This window comes from Mauremys mutica, unplaced genomic scaffold, assembly GCF_020497125.1.
Source record: "Mauremys mutica isolate MM-2020 ecotype Southern unplaced genomic scaffold, ASM2049712v1 Super-Scaffold_328, whole genome shotgun sequence".
NCBI classification, from domain to species: Eukaryota; Metazoa; Chordata; order Testudines; family Geoemydidae; genus Mauremys; species Mauremys mutica.
The window spans coordinates 278,155-297,364 of NW_025423357.1; the positions used below are offsets into that span (position 1 = coordinate 278,155).

A 19,210-nucleotide genomic window follows, 5' to 3' on the forward strand; every position below is an offset into this window, starting at 1 on the left:
CTTAAGAGCCGCCCCCTCTGGGGGCAGAGGGGGGAAACTAAACTCTGCGAAGGCGTTTTGAGTTTATTAATATTTTTGTCCCTCGGCGCTCCCCGTCCAACCCCGTGTTCCCAACATGGCGGCGCCCTGCACCCACGTAAAGACCACTTTCAATATGGCGGCGCCCAGTTGCTAACTTCCGGTGAGGGCTGCCAACATGGCGGCGCCCTGAATAGGATCGCTTCCGGTGAGGTAAAAAACGGCGGCGTCTATGGATTCACTTCCGCCTGTGCTGCCTCTTCCAAAATGGCGGCGCCCACCTGTCGCTTCCGGCCTCCCAGTATGGCGCCCGGGAGCCATTTCCGGTTTTGTATGGGCCCCGCCTACGGGCGCAACCATCGAGGGGTTGAGGGCGGGGGTGAGGCCGTTGGAGAGCGGGGAGATAATAAGGGCTGCACGGGGGGGGGGGGGCAGGGCCAGGGCCGGGGTGGTCCCCAGGGCGAATGGCCGCAGCCCCGTCTGCACCTCGGGGGCACGAAACGCCGCGAAAGAGTTTCTGTTAATTTGAATATTCCTGTCCCTCGGCGCTACCCGTCCAGCGCCGTGTTTCCAACATGGCGGCGCCCATCGGCCCATGCCGCCCCCCGCAGAGCCAGTTTCAAGATGGCGGCGCCCAGGTGCTAACTTCCGGTAAGGAGCCGGCGGAGGGGCTACCGAGACCGTTATGGAGCCACAGTGACCCCGTGTGGCCACGCAGGGTAATGCACAGAGCATTTATCTCAGAGGAACAGTGACCCCGTGTGGCCACGCAGGGTAATGCACAGAGAATTTCTAACGGAGTAAGAGTGACACCGTGTGGCCATGCAGGGTATTGCACAGAGCATTTCTGTCAGCGCAACAGTGACACCATGTGGCCACGCATGGTATTGCACAGAGAATTTCTAACGCAGCAAGAGTGACACCGTGTGGCCACGCAGGGTAATGCACAGAGCATTTCACGCATGGAGCAACAGTGACACCGTGTGGCCACGCAGGGTAATGCACAGAGCATTTCTGTCAGAGCAACAGTGACACCGTGTGGCCATGCAGGGTAATGCACAGAGCATTTCCTGCATGGCGCAACAGTGACACCGTGTGGCCACGCCAGGTATTGCACAGAGCAGTTCCTGTGTGGAGCTACAGTGACACCGTGTGGCCACACAGGGTAATACACAGAGCATTTCTCTCAGAGAAACAGTGACACTGTGTGGCCATGCATGGTATTGCACAGAGAATTTCTAACGGAGCAAGAGTGACACCGTGTGGCCACGCAGGGTAATGCACAGGCCATTTCCTGCATGGAGCTACAGTGACACCGTGTGGCCACGCAGGGTATTGCACAGAGCAGTTCCTGCGCGTCAGGCCGCTTGTTTGGGGAACTTCTGCAGCCAATATGGCAGCGCCCAGGACGGAATCACTTCCGCTCAGGTCATAGTTGGCTTCCTGTCATTCACTTCCGGTATGGTCCTGCCCCCCCCCCAACCTGGCGGCTCCCAGAAGCTATTTCCGTACGGACGAGCCTATCCTAAGGGTTAAATGGGGGGGGGTCTGGCTGGGGGGAGCTGGGGGTCACTGGGGGGGAGCAGGGCGGGGGGGGGGGGGGTCTGGCTGTGGGGGATCTGGGGGTCACGGGGGGAGCAGGGCAGGGGGGGGTCTGGCTGGGGGGAGATGGGGTCACTGGGGGTGTCTGGCTGGGGGGAGCAGGGCAGGGGGGTCTGGCTGGGGGGAGATGGGGCCACTGGGGGGAGCAGGGCAGGGGGGGGTCTGGCTGGGGGGAGATGGGGGAGCAGGGCGGGGGGGGTCTGGCTGGGGGGGATGGGGTCACTGGGGGGGTCTGGCTGGGGGAAGATGGGGTTACGGGGGAGCGGGGGGGGTCAGGAGGGCTCTAACAGGAGTGAGGCGGGGGTGACTCGGCACAGGGTCCTGCAGCCTCTCACGTTCCCCCCCCCATATCTCTCTCTCTAGGGCAGGAGCAGGCCCCAGGAGGGGGGCACCGTCCGGCGAAGACTCGGGACCCCCAGCGACCCCCGGGACTTTCTGAGCTCCGCCCTCGGAGGACCCCGCGCCCCCCCCAGGCCATGAGCCTGCCGGGGGCCCCCCTGGGCCTGTCCCGGATCCCCGGCGCCCCCTACGAGGTGGTGGTGCTGCAGGAGGGCTACAGCCGGGCACTCCCGGACGGCTCCACCCAGGCCGACGGCTCCGTCACGCTGCTGCGGGGGCCCCGGCTCACCCTGGTGGACACGGGGGGGCCCTGGGGGCGGGAGCGGCTGCTGGGGCTGCTGGCGGCCCAGGGGGTGGCCCCGGGGGACGTCTCCCACGTGGTCTGCACCCACGGCCACTCCGACCACGCTGGCAACCTCAACCTCTTCCCCGGCGCCACGCTGCTGGTGGGCTTCGACCTCAGCCGGGGCGAGGGGCTCTACCTGCCCCACGGCCTGGGGGGCGGCACCCCCTACCCCATCGACCCGGGCCACGTGGAGGTGCTGCCCACGCCCGGCCACACGGCCGCCCACACCAGCGTGCTGGTGCGGGGCACGGCCCTGGGCACGGTGCTGGTGGCCGGGGACCTGTTCGAGCGGGAGCAGGACGAGGGCGTCTGGCAGGCCCTGAGCGAGGACCCCGCCCAGCAGGAGCGGAGCCGCCGGCAGGCGCTGGCGCTGGCCGACGTGGTGATCCCCGGCCATGGGCCCCCCTTCCGCGTGCTGCGGGCGGGGGGCAGCGCCGGGGGGGAGACGCCCCCTGGGCCCCACTGAGCCGCAAATAAACCCAGCTTGGCCACCCCCGGCGCTGCCTCTTATGGGGGTCATTTCGCGGAGACGGCACCCGAAACGCAGCCAGAGGGGAGGTGGGGAGACCCACAGCCCCCAGGATCGCTGCAGGGGGGCAGGGGGGGCTGCCACGATCAGCAGGGGAGGCCCGGGAGCAGCAGCACAAGCTCAGAGGGCAGCCACTCCGTGGGTTCACCCCACACACTGGCCAGACCCCTTTCTGGTACAGCCAGAGAGAACGGGGGACTGGACCCCATTATGGACAGCTGCATCTCAGCGCCGGGCGAGGGGTCCCCGGGTAACCGGCCGCCCCGCCCCAGAGGTGGCCGCATCTCAGCGCCGGGCGAGGGGTCCCCGGGTAACCAGCCGCCCCGCCCCAGAGGTGGCCGCGTCTCAGCGCCGGGCGAGGGGTCCCCGGGTAACCGGCCGCCCCGCCTCAGAGGTGGCCGCGTCTCAGCGCGGGGCGAGGGGTCCCCGGGTAACCGGCCGCCCCGCCTCAGAGGTGGCTGCGTCTCAGCGCCGGGCGAGGGGTCCCTGGGTAACCGGCCGCCCCGCCCCAGAGGTGGCTGCATCTCAGCGCCGGGCGAGGGGTCCCCGGGTAACCGGCCGCCCTGCCCCAGAGGTGGCTGTGTCCGGGCAAGGGGTGTCACGGAGTGTGGGGGAGTCCGCCCCTGCACCCCTCTTCCTGGGACTCACAATGACTCTCAGCCAGCCAGTAAAACAGGTTTATTGGACACAGGAAGGCAGGATACAGCAGAGCTTGTGGGCACACCCAGGACCCCTCAAACTGGCCCTTCTGCGGGTGCAGGGAGCTTCGTTCCCAGCTTGGGATTCCCTGCACCGCACCCCCCAGCCCCAAACTGAAACAACCCCCCCCAGCAGCTCTCTCCCCCCAACCCCTGGGATTCAGAGCGCTCCCCGCAGCCATGGCTGTCACCAGCTTACGCTTGGCGTGCGCCGTGTCAGTCACAGCATCGCGGGTGTCGTTCTCCAAACACCCCTTCAACGCGCCACGGGGCGCTTCAGAGAGCAACCCGGAATACGCCGGACCCCGCCACGGCCAATAGCCGCTGTCACGATACCTTGGATGTTAGCCCGACGCGCCGGCCGCTGGCGTGAGTGCCCCCTCACCGAGTCCCTTGCCACCTGGACCACCACCAGCCATGACAGGGTGCAGCACAGGTCATTTACTCATCCCCACTGTAACTCCCTGCAACCTGCCAAGGGCAAATCCGCCCGCTCCCTGCTCCGGCACAAGGGGTCCTCCTGTCTCCAGCCGCCCCGCCCCAGAGATGGGCACATCTCAGCCCCGGGCGAGGGGTCCCCGTGTAACCGGCCGCCCCACCCCAGAGGTGGCTGCATCTCAGCGCCGGGCAAGGGGTCCCTGGGTAACCGGCCGCCCCGCCCCACAGGTGGCCGCATCTCAGCGCCGGGCGAGGGGTCCCTGGGTCACCGGCCGCCCCGCCCCAGAGGTGGCTGCATCTCAGCGCCGGGCGAGGGGTCCCTAGCTAACCGGCCGCCCCGCCCCAGAGGTGGCTGCATCTCAGCGCTGGGCGAGGGGTCCCTGGGTAACCGGCCGCCCCGCCCCAGAGGTGGCCGCATCTCAGCGCTGGGCGAGGGGTCCCCGTGTCCCCGGCCAGCCTGCCCCAGAGGTGGCTGCGTCCCAGCGAGGGGTCCCTGGGTAACCGGCCGCCCCGCCCCAGAGCTGGCCGCTGTCTGCACCAGGCCGGGGGGGTTCCCAGGTGCCGGCGCTGCCCGGGCTGCATGTGTCACTGCTGATAGCGCCGATCGATGCCCTGAGCTATTAATGACCCTCGTGATGGTTTATGGCTCAAGGACACGGGCGGCTGGCACCACCTGGCACCACCCCCGCCACCTGCGTAAGAGATCCAGCCCCACATCACCGCACAGAGCGGGGAGGGGGGTCAGGGCCCCGCACCCCCAGTTCCTGCGATTCACCGGGACACTCAGGAGGCCAGTAACACAGAAGGTTTATTAGCCGACAAGAGCCCAGTCCCAAGCAGGGCTTGTAGGTACAGCCGGGTCCCTCTGGGGGGCAGGGAGGCCAGACCCCAGCCTGGGGGCTCCTCTGGTTCCCCAGCCAGCCCCCAACTGAAACCCCCCTCCAGCGTCTCCCCCAGCCCCTCCTGGCCCCTCGAGTAATGTCACCCCCTGCTCTCCCCCCACCAGTGCAGCCATCCCAAGAAAACTCCCCCGTGACACCCCCAGCCCAATCCACCACCCCCCCTTTGGCTAGGAGCCAGGACTCCTGGGTTCTCTCCCCGGCTCTGGGAGGGCAGTGGGGGCTGGTGGGTTAGAGCAGGGGGGCTGGGAGCCAGGACTCCTGGGTTCTCTCCCCAGCTCTGGGAGAGGAGGGGGGCTGGTGGGTCAGAGCAGGGGGGGCTGGGAGCCAGGACTCCTGGGTTCTTTGCCCGGCTCTGGGAGGGCAGTGGGGGCTGGTGGGTTAGAGCAGGGGGGCTGGGAGCCAGGACTCCTGGGTTCTCTCCCCAGCTCTGGGAGAGGAGGGGGGCTGGTGGATCAGAGCAGGGGGGGCTGGGAGCCAGGACTCCTGGGTTCTTTGCCCGGCTCTGGGAGGGGAGTGGGGGCTGGTGGGTTAGAGCAGGGGGGCTGGGAGCCAGGACTCCTGGGTTCTCTCCCTGGTTCTGGGAGGGAAGTGGGGGCTGGTGGTTAGAGCGGGGGGGGGGGGAGCCAGGACTCCTGGGTTCTCCCTCCATCGCCGGTGGCCTTGGAGCTGGGGTGGGGCGATGCGATAGCAGGGACGGGCAGGGACCTCCCGGGGCCAGCTGGGGGGGGAAGGGAACACTAGCCACCCATGATGGTAGAGTCCCGGCCCCACTGCTGAGACCCTACAATAACATCCCCCGCCAGACCCTACGCTGCCCCATCTGCACCACCAGGTGTCTAACTGCAATGAGACCCTACAATAACATCCCCCCCCCAGACCCTACGCTGCCCCATCTGCACCACCAGGTGTCTTACCGCAGTGAGACCCTACAATAACACCCCCCCCCCACCGAGGGACCCTACGCTGCCCAGTCTGCCCTGCCCGGCCTCTTACCGCAGTGAGACCCTACAATAACACCCTCCCCTGCTAACACCCCCCGCCCGGTGGCGAGCCTACCAGCGCAAACCCCTCCCCTCCGCTCACCCCAGCCCGCGTGCCAGGTGTCTGCCCCGGGAGCAAACTCCAGCGGGCGGGGTGGGGCGGGGGCGGGGCTCTCCGGGGCCCCCCCCGGGTATATAACTCCCAGGCCCCGCCGCCCCCCCGCCAGTGGGCGCGATGTGCACAGGGAAGTGCTCCCGGGTGGTGGGCGTGGGGCTCTGGCCCCTGGCCCTGACCTGCATCGTCTGCAACCTGCTGCTCTGCTTCCCCGACTGGGACACCCAGTACGTGAAGGGCGGGGGCCGGCTGCTCACCCCCGAGGTGCTGTACCTGGGGGGCCTCGTCGGGGGCGGCGCCATGGTGAGCCCGGGGCTGGGGGGGGGGCTGGACGGGGGGCAGGAGGGCTGGGGCCTGCCCCACTGACTCTCTCTCTCCCCAGATCCTGATCCCAGCGATCCACATCCAGGCGACCGGCCGGCAGGGCTGCTGCGGGAACCGCTGTGGGGTGAGCGACCCCCCACTGCCCCCCCACTGCCCCCCAGTCTCTCCCCACCGCTGGGAGCTGAGGCTCGTCCCCAACAGGGTCTTTGCTCCCACCCTCCTCCGACGAGCGTCCCCTCGCCCGTGGCCCTAGCGGGGTCCCCCCTCCGCACCTGCTCCCCAGCACTAACGGGGTCCCCCCTCCCCCAGATGTTCCTGTCCATCCTCTTCGCCCTGGTGGGGGTGGCCGGTTCTGTCTACGCCGTGAGCATCTCCGCCCTGGGGCTGGTGAACGGGCCGCTGTGCCAGGTGCGGGAGTCCAACGGCAGCCTCGGCACATGGGGACAGCCCTTCCTCAGCACCCACGAGGAGCTCAGGTGGGACGGCAGCGGGCGGCGAGTTGGGGGAACCCGGCAGAGCCAGGGGGCGGCGGGTTGGGGGGAACCGGCAGAGCCGGGGGGGGGGGGCAGGCCTGGCAGAGCTGCGGGCCTGTGGGTCAGGGGGCACTGGCAGAGCTGGGGGGGCGGGGCGGAGTCCAGGGGCTCTGGGAGAGCCGGGGGGCAGCGGGGGCTCGGGGTCCAGGGGCTCCGGCAGAGCTGGGGGCAGCGGCTCGGGGTTGAGGGGCCCCAGGCCGGGGGGCAGCGGCTCGGGGTCGAGGGGCCCCAGGCCGGGGGGCAGCGGCTCGGGGTCGAGGGGCACCAGGCCGGGGGGCAGCGGCTCGGGGTCGAGGGGCTCCGGCAGAGGCGGGGGGCAGTGGCTCGGGGTCCAGGGGCTCCGGCAGAGCTGGGGGGCAGCGGCTCGGGGTCGAGGGGCCCCAGGCCGGGGGGCAGCGGCTCGGGGTCGAGGGGCACCAGGCCGGGAGGCAGCGGCTCGGGGTCGAGGGGCACCAGGCCGGGGGGCAGCGGCTCGGGGTCGAGGGGCTCCGGCAGAGCCGGGGGGTAGCAGCTCGGGGTCGAGGGGCACCAGGCCGGGGGGCAGCGGCTCGGGGTCGAGGGGCCCCAGGCCGGGAGCACCTGGCCAGCCCCTCTCTGTCCGTGCAGCAAGCAGAGCTACCTGTTCAACACCTCGACGTGGGACACGTGTGTGAACCCGCCCGGCGTGGTCCAGTTCAACGTGATCCTCTTCTCCCTGGTGCTGGCGGCGGCGCTGCTGGAGCTGCTGCTCTGCGGGGTGCAGGTGCTGAACGGCCTCTTCGGCTGCCTCTGCGGGACCTGCAACAAGAAACAGGCCAGGGACCCCAAGGTGAGACCCCCACAGCCGAGCCGGCCCCATGCCCCACCCTCACCCCAGAGCCAGCCGCACCTCCGCACCGGGGATCCCTGTAAGAACGGCCCCCGCGCCCCACCCCAGAGCCAGCCGCACCTCCGCACCGGGGATCCCTGTACGAACGGGCCCTGCGCCCCACCCCAGAGCCAGCCGCACCTCCGCACCGGGGATCCCTGTACGAACGGCCCCCGCGCCCCACCCCAGAGCCAGCCGCACCTCCGCACCGGGGATCCCTGTACGAACGGGCCCTGCTCCCCACCCCAGAGCCAGCTGCACCTCCGCACCGGGGATCCCTGTACGAACAGCCTGCGCCCCAGCCCAGAGCCAGCCGCACCTCCGCACCGGGGATCCCTGTACGAACGGCCCCCGCGCCCCACCCCAGAGCCAGCCGCACCTCCGCACCGGGGATCCCTGTACGAACGGGCCCTGCGCCCCACCCCAGAGCCAGCCGCATCTCCGCACCGGGGATCCCTGTACGAACAGCCTGCGCCCCACCCCAGAGCCAGCCGCACCTCCGGACCGGGGATCCCTGTACGAACGGCCCCCGCGCCCCACCCCAGAGCCAGCCGCACCTCCGCACCGGGGATCCCTGTACGAACGGCCCCCGCGCCCCACCCCAGAGCCAGCCGCACCTCCGCACCGGGGATCCCTGTACGAACAGCCTGCGCCCCAGCCCAGAGCCAGCCGCATCTCCGCACCGGGGATCCCTGTACGAACATCCTGCGCCCCACCCCAGAGCCAGCCGCACCTCTGCTCTGGCGAGGGGTCTCTGTACAAATGGCCCGCGCCCCACCCCAGAGCCAGCCGCATCTCTGCACTGGCGAGGGGTCTCTGTACAAATGGCCCGCGCCCCACCCCAGAGCCAGCTGCACCTCCATGCCAGGGGATGCAGAGGGCGGGGAAGGGGCTCCATAGGGACTCTCTGGGGAGATTTCACCCCCTTTGTTCCCTGTTTCCAGCAAACCCAGTACTGAGCCGAAGAGCCGCCAGCGCGACCTGAGGAGCTGCGGCACGACCGCCCACCCCCTCCAGAGCCCTCCCTGCCCGTCACGCCCAGGAACCCAGGCATCCGGGACCAGCTCTGCCTGGGATCACGGGGACGCAGAGCTTACAGACAGTGTCGCCCCTACAGTCTGTGCCGCCCGTGCAACGCACCAAGCACCCCCCTACCCCGTGTCACCAGCCGCCCCGAATAAACCCAAGGGGCCGTGGGGAGCTGGCGCCCCTGGGGGCGGAGCGGGGAACTGCGGCCTCTGCTCTGGACAAACCTCCACCTGTCTCCTTGTCTGGGATTGTCACAGGGAATCACGGGGGGGTGAGCCGGCCCCATGCCCCACCCTCACCCCAGAGCCAGCCGCATCTCCGCACCGGGGATCCCTGTACGAACAGCCTGCGCCCCACCCCAGAGCCAGCCGCATCTCCGCACCGGGGATCCCTGTACGAACAGCCTGCGCCCCACCCCAGAGCCAGCTGCACCTCCGCACCGGGGATCCCTGTACGAACGGCCCCCGCGCCCCACCCCAGAGCCAGCCGCACCTCTGCACCGCGGATCCCTGTACGAACAGCCTGCGCCCCACCCCAGAGCCAGCCGCATCTCCGCAGCGGGGATCCCTGTACGAACGGCCCCCACGCCCCACCCCAGAGCCAGCTGCACCTCCGGACCGGGGATCCCTGTATGAACGGCCCCCGCGCCCCACCCCAGAGCCAGCCGCACCTCCGCACCGGGGATCCCTGTACGAACGGCCCCCGCGCCCCACCCCAGAGCCAGCCGCACCTCCGCACCGGGGATCCCTGTACGAACGGGCCCAGCGCCCCACCCCAGAGCCAGCCGCACCTCCGCACCGGGGATCCCTGTACGAACGGCCCCCGCGCCCCACCCCAGAGCCAGCCGCACCTCCGCACCGGGGATCCCTGTACGAACGGGCCCTGCTCCCCACCCCAGAGCCAGCTGCACCTCCGCACCGGGGATCCCTGTACGAACAGCCTGCGCCCCAGCCCAGAGCCAGCCGCACCTCCGCACCGGGGATCCCTGTACGAACGGCCCCCGCGCCCCACCCCAGAGCCAGCCGCACCTCCGCACCGGGGATCCCTGTACGAACGGGCCCTGCGCCCCACCCCAGAGCCAGCCGCATCTCCGCACCGGGGATCCCTGTACGAACAGCCTGCGCCCCACCCCAGAGCCAGCCGCACCTCCGGACCGGGGATCCCTGTACGAACGGCCCCCGCGCCCCACCCCAGAGCCAGCCGCACCTCCGCACCGGGGATCCCTGTACGAACGGCCCCCGCGCCCCACCCCAGAGCCAGCCGCACCTCCGCACCGGGGATCCCTGTACGAACAGCCTGCGCCCCAGCCCAGAGCCAGCCGCATCTCCGCACCGGGGATCCCTGTACGAACATCCTGCGCCCCACCCCAGAGCCAGCCGCACCTCTGCTCTGGCGAGGGGTCTCTGTACAAATGGCCCGCGCCCCACCCCAGAGCCAGCCGCATCTCTGCACTGGCGAGGGGTCTCTGTACAAATGGCCCGCGCCCCACCCCAGAGCCAGCTGCACCTCCATGCCAGGGGATGCAGAGGGCGGGGAAGGGGCTCCATAGGGACTCTCTGGGGAGATTTCACCCCCTTTGTTCCCTGTTTCCAGCAAACCCAGTACTGAGCCGAAGAGCCGCCAGCGCGACCTGAGGAGCTGCGGCACGACCGCCCACCCCCTCCAGAGCCCTCCCTGCCCGTCACGCCCAGGAACCCAGGCATCCGGGACCAGCTCTGCCTGGGATCACGGGGACGCAGAGCTTACAGACAGTGTCGCCCCTACAGTCTGTGCCGCCCGTGCAACGCACCAAGCACCCCCCTACCCCGTGTCACCAGCCGCCCCGAATAAACCCAAGGGGCCGTGGGGAGCTGGCGCCCCTGGGGGCGGAGCGGGGAACTGCGGCCTCTGCTCTGGACAAACCTCCACCTGTCTCCTTGTCTGGGATTGTCACAGGGAATCACGGGGGGGTGAGCCGGCCCCATGCCCCACCCTCACCCCAGAGCCAGCCGCATCTCCGCACCGGGGATCCCTGTACGAACAGCCTGCGCCCCACCCCAGAGCCAGCCGCATCTCCGCACCGGGGATCCCTGTACGAACAGCCTGCGCCCACCCCAGAGCCAGCTGCACCTCCGCACCGGGGATCCCTGTACGAACGGCCCCCGCGCCCCACCCCAGAGCCAGCCGCACCTCTGCACCGCGGATCCCTGTACGAACAGCCTGCGCCCCACCCCAGAGCCAGCCGCATCTCCGCAGCGGGGATCCCTGTACGAACGGCCCCCACGCCCCACCCCAGAGCCAGCAGCACCTCCGGACCGGGGATCCCTGTATGAACAGCCTGCGCCCCACCCCAGAGCCAGCCGCACCTCCGCACCGGGGATCCCTGTACGAACGGCCCCCGCGCCCCACCCCAGAGCCAGCCGCACCTCCGCACCGGGGATCCCTGTACGAACGGCCCCCGCGCCCCACCCCAGAGCCAGCCGCACCTCCGCACCGGGGATCCCTGTACGAACGGCCCCCGTGCCCCACCCCAGAGCCAGCCGCACCTCCGCATCGGGGATCCCTGTACGAACAGCCTGCGCCCCACCCCAGAGCCAGCCGCACCTCCGCACCGGGGATCCCTGTACGAACGGCCCCCACGCCCCACCCCAGAGCCAGCCGCACCTCCGCACCGGGGATCCCTGTACGAACGGCCCCCGCGCCCCACCCCAGAGCCAGCCGCATCTCCACACCGGGGATCCCTGTACGAATGGGGGGTGGGGGGTTCCCCAAACGCATCCGAGCCATGACACAGCCTGGTGTCCTACGCTTCCCCCCCACCAAAGTCGGGGGGGCCCCTCACTCCCGACCCGCAGCCCCCTGGGACTCCATCCCTGCCCCCCCCCAGCTCTGCCGGTGCCCCTCACTCCTGACCCGCAGCCCCCTGCCAACCCAGCCCTGGGCTCTGCCCCCCACAGCTGCGCTGGCGCCGGTGCCCGCAGCCCCCGCTGTGACATGGGGCAGGAAGTCAGGCTCTGATCAGCTGTTCACTGCTGTGGTTTGGCCACTGGCTCATACTGCAGGGACCGAGTGGAAACGTTCTCAGCCGGTTTCTCTCCCTGGAGCCCCCCGGGGAGTCACAGCTGCCAGCGGCCCCCCCCAGAGGGTAGGTGACCAGTCCTCAGGCCAGCCCCCCAGCGGGAGGCGGGCTCAGTCTATGGGGACTCCTGGGCCCTCACACTCTGCTGGGGATGATGGTGGGTGTGGGGTGGTTTAGTGCTGGCGACGGGGAGTGATGAGCTGGGCTGAGATCGGACAGACTCGTTCCACACGTGCACCACGGAGAGACTCCTGCCCTGGGGCCGGGGGGGAGCCGGCGCCCCCCAGAGGGGACAGGCCCCTGCCCCATTCCCTGCCCCCCCGAGCCAGCCAGTCCCCGCCCTGGGGCCGGGTGGGAGCCGGCACCCCCCAGAGGGGACAGGCCCCTGCCTCATTCCCCACCCCCCCGAGCCAGCCAGTCCCCGCCCTGGGGCCGGGGGGGAGCCGGCGCCCCCAAGAGGGGACAGGCCCCTGCCCCGCTCCCCGCCCCCCTGAGCCAGCCAGTCCCCGCCCTGGGGCTGGGTGGGAGCCAGCGCCCCCCAGAGGGGACAGGCCCCTGCCCCATTCCCTGATCCAGCCAATCCCCGCCCTGATGGAGGTCCTAGAGGGGACAGGCCTCACTCCCCAACCCCATGACTTTAGCTGCTGTTATTACAGGAAACCGTTTTATCTGCCCAGCTCACCAGAAAATAGCAGCAGGAAGTTCCCAAGATACAGCCTAGATTGTGACATCAACCATCCAGCTCGCTGCTCTCACCCACCAGCCCCCACTCCCCTCCCAGAGCCGGGGAGAGAACCCAGGAGTCCTGGCTCCCAGCCCCCCTGCTCTAACCCACCAGCCCCCACTCCCCTCCCAGAGCCGGGGAGAGAACCCAGGAGTCCTGGCTCCCAGCCCCCCCTGCTCTGACCCACCAGCCCCCACTCCCCTCCCAGAGCCGGGGAGAGAACCCAGGAGTCCTGGCTCCCAGCCCCCCCTGCTCTAACCCACCAGCCCCCACTCCCCTCCCAGAGCCGGAGAGAGAACCCAGGAGTCCTGGCTCCCGGCCCCCCCCTGCTCTAACCCACCAGCCCCCCCTCCCCTCCCCTCCCAGAGCCGGGGAGAGAACCCAGGAGTTCTGGCTCCCAGGCCCCCCTGCTCTAACCCACCAGCCCCCACTCCCCTCCCAAGGCTGGGGAGAGAACCCAGGAGTTCTGGCTCCCAGCCCCCCCTGCTCTAACCCACCAGCCCCCACTTCCAGAACTGGGGAGAGAACCACTGGTCTCGGTGGTGGCAGATGACAGAACAAGGAGCAATGGGCTCAGGTTGCAGTGGGGCAGGTCTAGGGTGGATATTAGGAAACACTGTTTCCCTAGGCGGGGGGTGAAGCACTGGGATGGGTTCCCTAGGGAGGGGGTGGGATCTCCACCCTTAGAGGTGTTTCAGGCCCGGCCTGACAGAGCCCTGGCTGGGATGATTGAGTTGGGGTTGGTCCTGCTCCGAGCAGGGGGTGGGACTGGATCCCTCCTGAGGTCCCGTCCAGCCCTGATCTTCTACAAGAGAACTCAGGAGTCCTGGCTTCCCTTGTTCTAACCCACTGATCCCAATGGCCTCACGGGGCCAGGAAAAGAACCCAGGAGTCCTGACTCCCAGTCCAGCTTCCCTCCCATAAAACCAATTTGAAACCCGGCCCCTCCTTGACCGGTGTCAGCTGGGCTAAGGGTGGGGCACACCTGGCCATCCCCCCCCCCTGTCTGGGAAATGGCCTTATAAGGAGTGGGAGAGGGGCCCAGCTGTACCGGCAGGAGGTGGGGCCCTGGGCTATAAAAGGTCAGTCCCAAGGCCAGGGGCTGTAAGACAGAGAGTGCAGGTAGGGACGGGGAGAGAGCCAGTCCCAGCTCTCTGGGGGGCTGGGAGTGAGGGGTACAGGCAGGGCTGGGGGGGCAGGGGCTGTGGGTGGGGAGTGAGGGGCACTGCAGAGCTGTGGGGCAGGGCTGGGCTGGCAGGGGCTGTGGGTGGGGAGTGAGGGGCACTGCAGAGCTGGTGGGCAGGGCTGGGCTGGCAGGGGCTGTGGGTCAGGAGTGGGGGGCACCCCCAGCTCTAACCCGCTCTGTGCCCCCAGCCCCCGCTGCCCGGACCCCGTGACATGGCTGAGGACCCAGATGGCAGCAGGGCCCCCCTACTTCCAGGCACGGCGGAGTCCCCTGTGCACCCTGCCCTGAGCTGTAAGTGCGGGGCCCCCTGGAGGCTCTTGGGGGTGGGGGGGCGGGGGCTCACTGACCCCCTCGCCTGCCCCTAACCCCGGGTCTCTCTCTTGCAGTCCTGGGGAAGGTGGTGGTTTCGGCGCTGCCCATTGCCAGCATTGCCATCGGTGAGTGTCCGGCGCTGACCTGACCCCGTGGGGGGGGGGGGCTGCGGGCAGGGGCTGCCCTGGGCACTGACCCCCCCCTCTCCCCACGCCAGGAGCCGTGTACCTGGGCCAGTGCCCCCGCCAGCCCCTCCTGCCCTATTACCTGCTGGTGGGGGGCAGCACGGTGCTGCTGTTCCTGCTGCTGAGCTGCCTGCCCTGCGGCGATGGGACGGACCCCCCCCAGCTGAGCCCCGGCGCCCGCGGCTGGAGGGCGCTTTTCCTGCTCTTCTTCTTCGCCTGGTTCATCGCTGGTGAGCGCCCCCGGGACCCCTCCTTCCTCCCAGGGAGGGGCTGAGCCCCACCTGGCTCCCACGGCCCCCCTTCCCCAAGGGCTGCGCTCCCTGGGTTTAACCCTAGGGCTCCCCACGCCCTGCCTTGGGCTGGGGCCGGGGGGGTTACCTGGGGAGGGTCCTCTCCCCCAGGCTGGGTTTGCCCCTTCCTGACCTGGCATCGGCTCCCCTGGGCTGGGTTTGGGGGAGGGTGACGGGACTGGGGTGGGGGGGTATTAGGAGCCTATATAAGTGCCCCCCAAATGGGGGCTGTCCCTATAAAATTGGGACATCTGGTCACCCTAGTTTGGGGCCCCCTCCCCAGCCAGCCTTGACCTCTGACCTCCAGTCTCTTCCCCCCCTCCAGGTAACGTCTGGGTCTACTCCATCTACCCCCCGGAGTACAAGGACCCCCACCATCGGAATTTCTGCCACCGCCTCCTCTACCTCTTCGCCTTCTGGGTCACCACGCTGGTGTACGTGGGGCTGGGGGTCGCGCTGCTGGCGGCTCTTGGCATCCTGGGCTGCCTGGTGCTGCTGCGGGCGCGGCTGCCCTGGCTGCAGCGGGGAGACCAGTACCCCTAGCCGGGGGGCAGAGAGAGGGGGGTTAATAAAGACCTGAACCGTGGCTAGTGAGCAGAGTCGTCCTTGTCGGCGGGGCACCTCCCGTCAGCCCCCTGGAGCGGCTACGCCTCAGCCAGACTCCCAGCATCCCCTAGGGCAGAGCCGGGCTCCGCGTGGCCGGAGCCGGACCCCTGCTTGGGCAGCAGCTGCGAGGGTCCTCCTGCCCCCCTGGTCAGGGCAGGGGGTCCAGGTAGGGCTGCCCTGCTGTCCCCTGGAGGGGGTAAGCTAGACCCCTCCTGTGCACAGCCTCCTCCACTCCCTGGGGGCTGCTGGGGGGTGAGGAGGGGGGCCACGCCACAGCCACACTCCCCTCAGCCCTAGGGCCTCCCTTGAGCCCGGAGGGGGAACATACGCTAGGGCACTGGCCTTCCTCCCTGTGGAGGTTAGAGGGGGAGGTTGTTAGTTTATGGGGGGGGATGGCACTGGGGGGGAAGGGGGCTGTGGGGCCCCACAGCTACTGTCCTACGGGGGCGCAGGCTTCCCCCACCCACGGCACAGCAGAGAAGGTGACCTGTGCCCTCTGCCACCTCCAAGTCTCTGGGGTGAACCCCTAAGAGACAGGGAGGGGAGAGGAGCTGGGCTGGTCCTTGTCATGGGGTGAGCAGGCTCCCATCAGCTGCTGAGGTGACTGCCCGGGCCCCCTGGGGTGGGTGTTGAATACCCCCCCGCCTGTTAGCTAGACTCCCATGAGCCCCTGGGGCAGGGGTGCACCACCCCTGGTTAGTGAGACTCCCATGAGCCTCTGGGGCAGGTGTCAGGGGTCTCTCCCTCCCTTAGCTAGACTCCCATAAGCCCCTGCGGCAGCCCCCTTGCACTGACTCCCATGAGCCTCTGGGGCATGTGGCAGGGGGTGCGCACCCCCTGTTAGCGAGACTCCCATGAGCCCCTGGGGCAGGTGTCAGGGGTGTCCCCCCCCACGCCTTAGCTAGACTCCCATGAGCCTCTGGGGCAGGTGTCCCACCTTAGCTAGACTCCCATGAGCCTCTGGGGCAGGTGCACCCCCCCCCTTAGCTAGACTCCCATGAGCCCCTGCGGCGGCCCCCTTGCACTGACTCCCATGAGTCCCTAGGGAAGGCGGCCGTTGGGCCGGGCTCCCATCAGCCCCTGCGGCGGGCGGTCACGCGCGCGGGGGCGCCTCGCGGCGCCTGCGGCAGCACACGCCTCATGAATATTCATCAGCTCATTCCTACGGCCGGGCGGGGGCGAGGAGGCGGAAGTGGCCCCGCCCTCCGGCCCCGCCCCCCCCAGCCCCACGCGGAGCGGCCTGGGCCAATGGCAGCGCGGGGCTCCGAGCGGGCGGGGGACGGACAGCGCCGCGGGCCAATGGGCGGGCTGAGGGGCGGGGATAAGTGGGGGGCGGGGCGGTCCGTCAGCTGACGGTGGGGAGCGGAGCGGCCGGTGCTGCCCCGAGATGGTGAGTCGGGGCCTGGACCCCCCCCATTGCACGGAGCTGGGGAGCCCCCCCCGGGGGCCTGGACCCCCCCATTGCACGGAGCTGGGGAGCCCCTCTGGGGGGGCCTGGACCCCCCCATTGCACGGAGCCCCCCCAGGGCCTGGACCCCCCCATTGCACGGAGCCCCCCCCTGGGCCTGGACCCCCCCCATTGCACGGAGCTGGGGAGCCCCTCTGGGGGGGCCTGGACCCCCCCATTGCACGGAGCCCCCCCCCAGGGCCTGGACCCCCCCCATTGCACGGAGCTGGGGAGCCCCTCTGGGGGGGCCTGGACCCCCCCCATTGCACGGAGCTGGGGAGCCCCTCTGGGGGGGCCTGGACCCCCCCATTGCACGGAGCTGGGGAGCCCCTCTGGGGGGGCCTGGACCCCCCCCATTGCACGGAGCTGGGGAGCCCCTCTGGGGGGGCCTGGACCCCCCCATTGCACCGAGCTGGGGAGCCCCCCCCGGGGGCCTGGACCCCCCCATTGCACAGAGCTGGGGAGCCCCCCCCGGGGGCCTGGACCCCCCATTGCACGGAGCTGGGGAGCCCCTCTGGGGGGGCCTGGACCCCCCCATTGCACGGAGCCCCCCCAGGGCCTGGAGCCCCCCCATTGCACGGAGCTGGGGAGCCCCTCTGGGGGGGCCTGGACCCCCCCCATTGCACGGAGCTGGGGAGCCCCTCTGGGGGGGCTGGACCCCCCCATTGCACGGAGCCCCCCCAGGGCCTGGACCCCCCCCATTGCACGGAGCTGGGGAGCCCCTCTGGGGGGGCCTGGACCCCCCCCATTGCACGGAGCTGGGGAGCCCCTCTGGGGGGGCCTGGACCCCCCCCATTGCACGGAGCCCCCCCGGGGGCCTGGACCCCCCACATTGCACGGAGCCCCCCCGGGGGCCTGGACCCCCCACATTGCACGGAGCGGGGGAGGGGCAGGAGAGCCCCTCTGGGGGGGCCTGGACCGCCCCCTTGCACGGAGCTGGGGAGCCCCTCTGGGGGGGCCTGGACCGCCCCCTTGCACGGAGCTGGGGAGCCCCTCTGGGGGGGCCTGGACCGCCCCCTTGCACGGAGCTGGGGTGGGGCGTGGTTGTTCTTGGCCTGTTATCTGGGGGGGCTGGTAATGAACCACGGGGCCCGTTTCCCCGCGTGGGGCTGGGCGGGGAGGGGATTCTCCATCGTGGACCCGATTTCTATCTGGGCCGGATCCCTGCTGGCAGGACCCGCTGTCCCGGGACCCGGAACGGCAGGTGGCCCCGGTCTGGGTCCCAGCAGCCCTGACTACTGGGTCCCAGGGTCCCTTGTGGGAGCCAGGAACCCATCTCTGGGCCCCTCCCCCGCTCATGCCTCTGCCCCACACACCTGCTCTGACCTCTGACCTCCCCCCCAGACCACAGCGCTGACCCAGGGGCTAGAGCGGATCCCTGACCAGCTGGGCTACCTGGTGATCTGCGATGGAGCCGTGCTGGCGGTGAGTGCGAGGGGCAGGCAGGACTCCTCTGCCCAGCTCCAGGAGGGGAGGGGGGGCTGGTGGGTTAGAGTGTGGGGGGCTAGGAGCCAGGACTCCTGGGTTCTCTCCCTGGCTCTGGGAGGGGAGTGGGGGCTGGTGGGTTAGAGTGTGGGGGGCTGGGAGCCAGGACTCCTGGGTTCTCTCCCTGGCTCTGGGAGGGGAGTGGGGGCTGGTGGGTTAGAGCAGGGAGGGCTGGGAGCCAGGACTCCTGGGTTCTCTCTCTGGCTCTGGGAGGGGAGTGGGGGCTGGTGGGTTAGAGCAGGGCGGAGCTGGGAACCAGGACTCCTGGGTTCTCTCCCTGATTCTGGGAGGGGAGCGGGGGCTCAGGGATTAGAGCTGGGGTGTGTGGGGTTTCTATACTCAGTTGTGCTGCTGACCCACTGTGTGAATCTGAGGGCGGGGGGGGGGGGGGTCCTTACTCTCTCTAACCCCTGGCTCCCCCCCTCCCCTGCTCCGCAGTCGGCCGGTGACCTGGAGAACGCCGAGCACACGGCCGGGGTGATCTCGGAGCTGGTGGCCACAGCCTGTGGCTTCCGGCTCCAGCGTGGCCCCGACCCCCCCTTCAAACGCCTCTCAGGTGAGCCTGGGGGAGAAGGTGCTTGGGAGGCAGTTACTCCGGCTGGGCAGGGGGCGGAGGTGCTGGCATGGGTGGGAGGGGGTGTTCGAGGGGGTGGGGGGCTGGTGCGGGTGGCCTGTCTCTGCCCACCCCTCGCGGGGGGTCTCATGCCGAACTCTCTCCCCCCAGTGGTGTTCGGGGAACACACCTTCCTGGTGACCGTCTCCGGCCAGAAGATCTTCGTGGTCAAGCGGCAGAACCACTTGCGGGAGCCGGTCGCCGTCTGAGCCGCGGGGGCGGGTTCCACGTGCGAGTGTGGCTGGGTGAAATGGGGGGAGGGCTCCCCTTGAGTTCCTGGCCCTGGCTTGACCTGTGGGGAGGGGGTCACAGGGGCTGGTCGGGGACCCCACCCCCAGCTTTCCCCTGGCACCACCTGCCCCCCATGGCTGCACCTGCTAGGGCCAGCTGGGGGGGGGGTCCCCCACTTCACCAGGGCCCCCTGCTGGGGCAGGAGGCCTCCAGAAATGCCCCCTGAAAACGCCCACACCCGGTGGCGACAGGAGAGGAGGCTGCAGTGGCATCTGTGGGGCTTTCTGGAGATTTGGGATGAGGGGAAATCGGTTCCGGCCAGGGGCCTCCCTGTAACTGTTCAGAGAATAAAGTGTCTTTCCTAGCTGGTCTG

General features: G+C 69.8%; 4 protein-coding genes across 6 annotated transcripts; all 4 read left to right on the plus strand.

Annotated features, from left to right (window-relative positions):
• The first annotated feature begins 1,471 nt into the window (after window positions 1–1,471).
• On the plus strand, window positions 1,472–2,801 carry MBLAC1 (metallo-beta-lactamase domain containing 1). Its single transcript, XM_045001555.1, has 2 exons — window positions 1,472–1,526; window positions 1,984–2,801. The coding sequence occupies exon 2, from the start codon at window positions 2,097–2,099 to the stop codon at window positions 2,769–2,771; it is 675 nt and encodes a 224-aa protein (XP_044857490.1). The 5' UTR covers window positions 1,472–1,526; window positions 1,984–2,096; the 3' UTR covers window positions 2,772–2,801.
• Window positions 2,802–5,599: 2,798 nt separating this feature from the next.
• LOC123361572 (transmembrane 4 L6 family member 5-like) lies at window positions 5,600–9,242 on the plus strand. The gene is made up of 5 exons (XM_045001556.1): window positions 5,600–6,270; window positions 6,350–6,415; window positions 6,601–6,767; window positions 7,431–7,632; window positions 8,616–9,242. The coding sequence occupies exons 1-5, from the start codon at window positions 6,088–6,090 to the stop codon at window positions 8,628–8,630; spliced, it is 633 nt and encodes a 210-aa protein (XP_044857491.1). The 5' UTR covers window positions 5,600–6,087; the 3' UTR covers window positions 8,631–9,242.
• A 2,445-nt stretch (window positions 9,243–11,687) lies between these two features.
• Window positions 11,688–15,041, plus strand: LOC123361573 (transmembrane protein 272-like). 3 transcript variants are annotated; one of them, XM_045001557.1, is made up of 5 exons: window positions 11,688–11,824; window positions 13,857–13,959; window positions 14,055–14,105; window positions 14,198–14,395; window positions 14,781–15,041. In XM_045001557.1, exons 2-5 carry the CDS (start codon window positions 13,881–13,883, stop codon window positions 14,996–14,998), a joined length of 546 nt encoding a protein of 181 aa, XP_044857492.1. In that variant the 5' UTR covers window positions 11,688–11,824; window positions 13,857–13,880; the 3' UTR covers window positions 14,999–15,041. The 3 variants fall into 3 exon arrangements, with proteins under 3 accessions (XP_044857492.1, XP_044857494.1, XP_044857493.1); XM_045001559.1 differs by lacking the exon at window positions 11,688–11,824 and adding an exon at window positions 13,542–13,564; XM_045001558.1 differs by lacking the exon at window positions 11,688–11,824 and adding an exon at window positions 13,543–13,604.
• A 1,343-nt stretch (window positions 15,042–16,384) lies between these two features.
• LAMTOR4 (late endosomal/lysosomal adaptor, MAPK and MTOR activator 4) lies at window positions 16,385–19,201 on the plus strand. The gene is made up of 4 exons (XM_045001561.1): window positions 16,385–16,451; window positions 17,853–17,933; window positions 18,432–18,549; window positions 18,718–19,201. Exons 1-4 carry the CDS (start codon window positions 16,449–16,451, stop codon window positions 18,813–18,815), a joined length of 300 nt encoding a protein of 99 aa, XP_044857496.1. The 5' UTR covers window positions 16,385–16,448; the 3' UTR covers window positions 18,816–19,201.
• The last annotated feature ends 9 nt before the right edge of the window (window positions 19,202–19,210 follow it).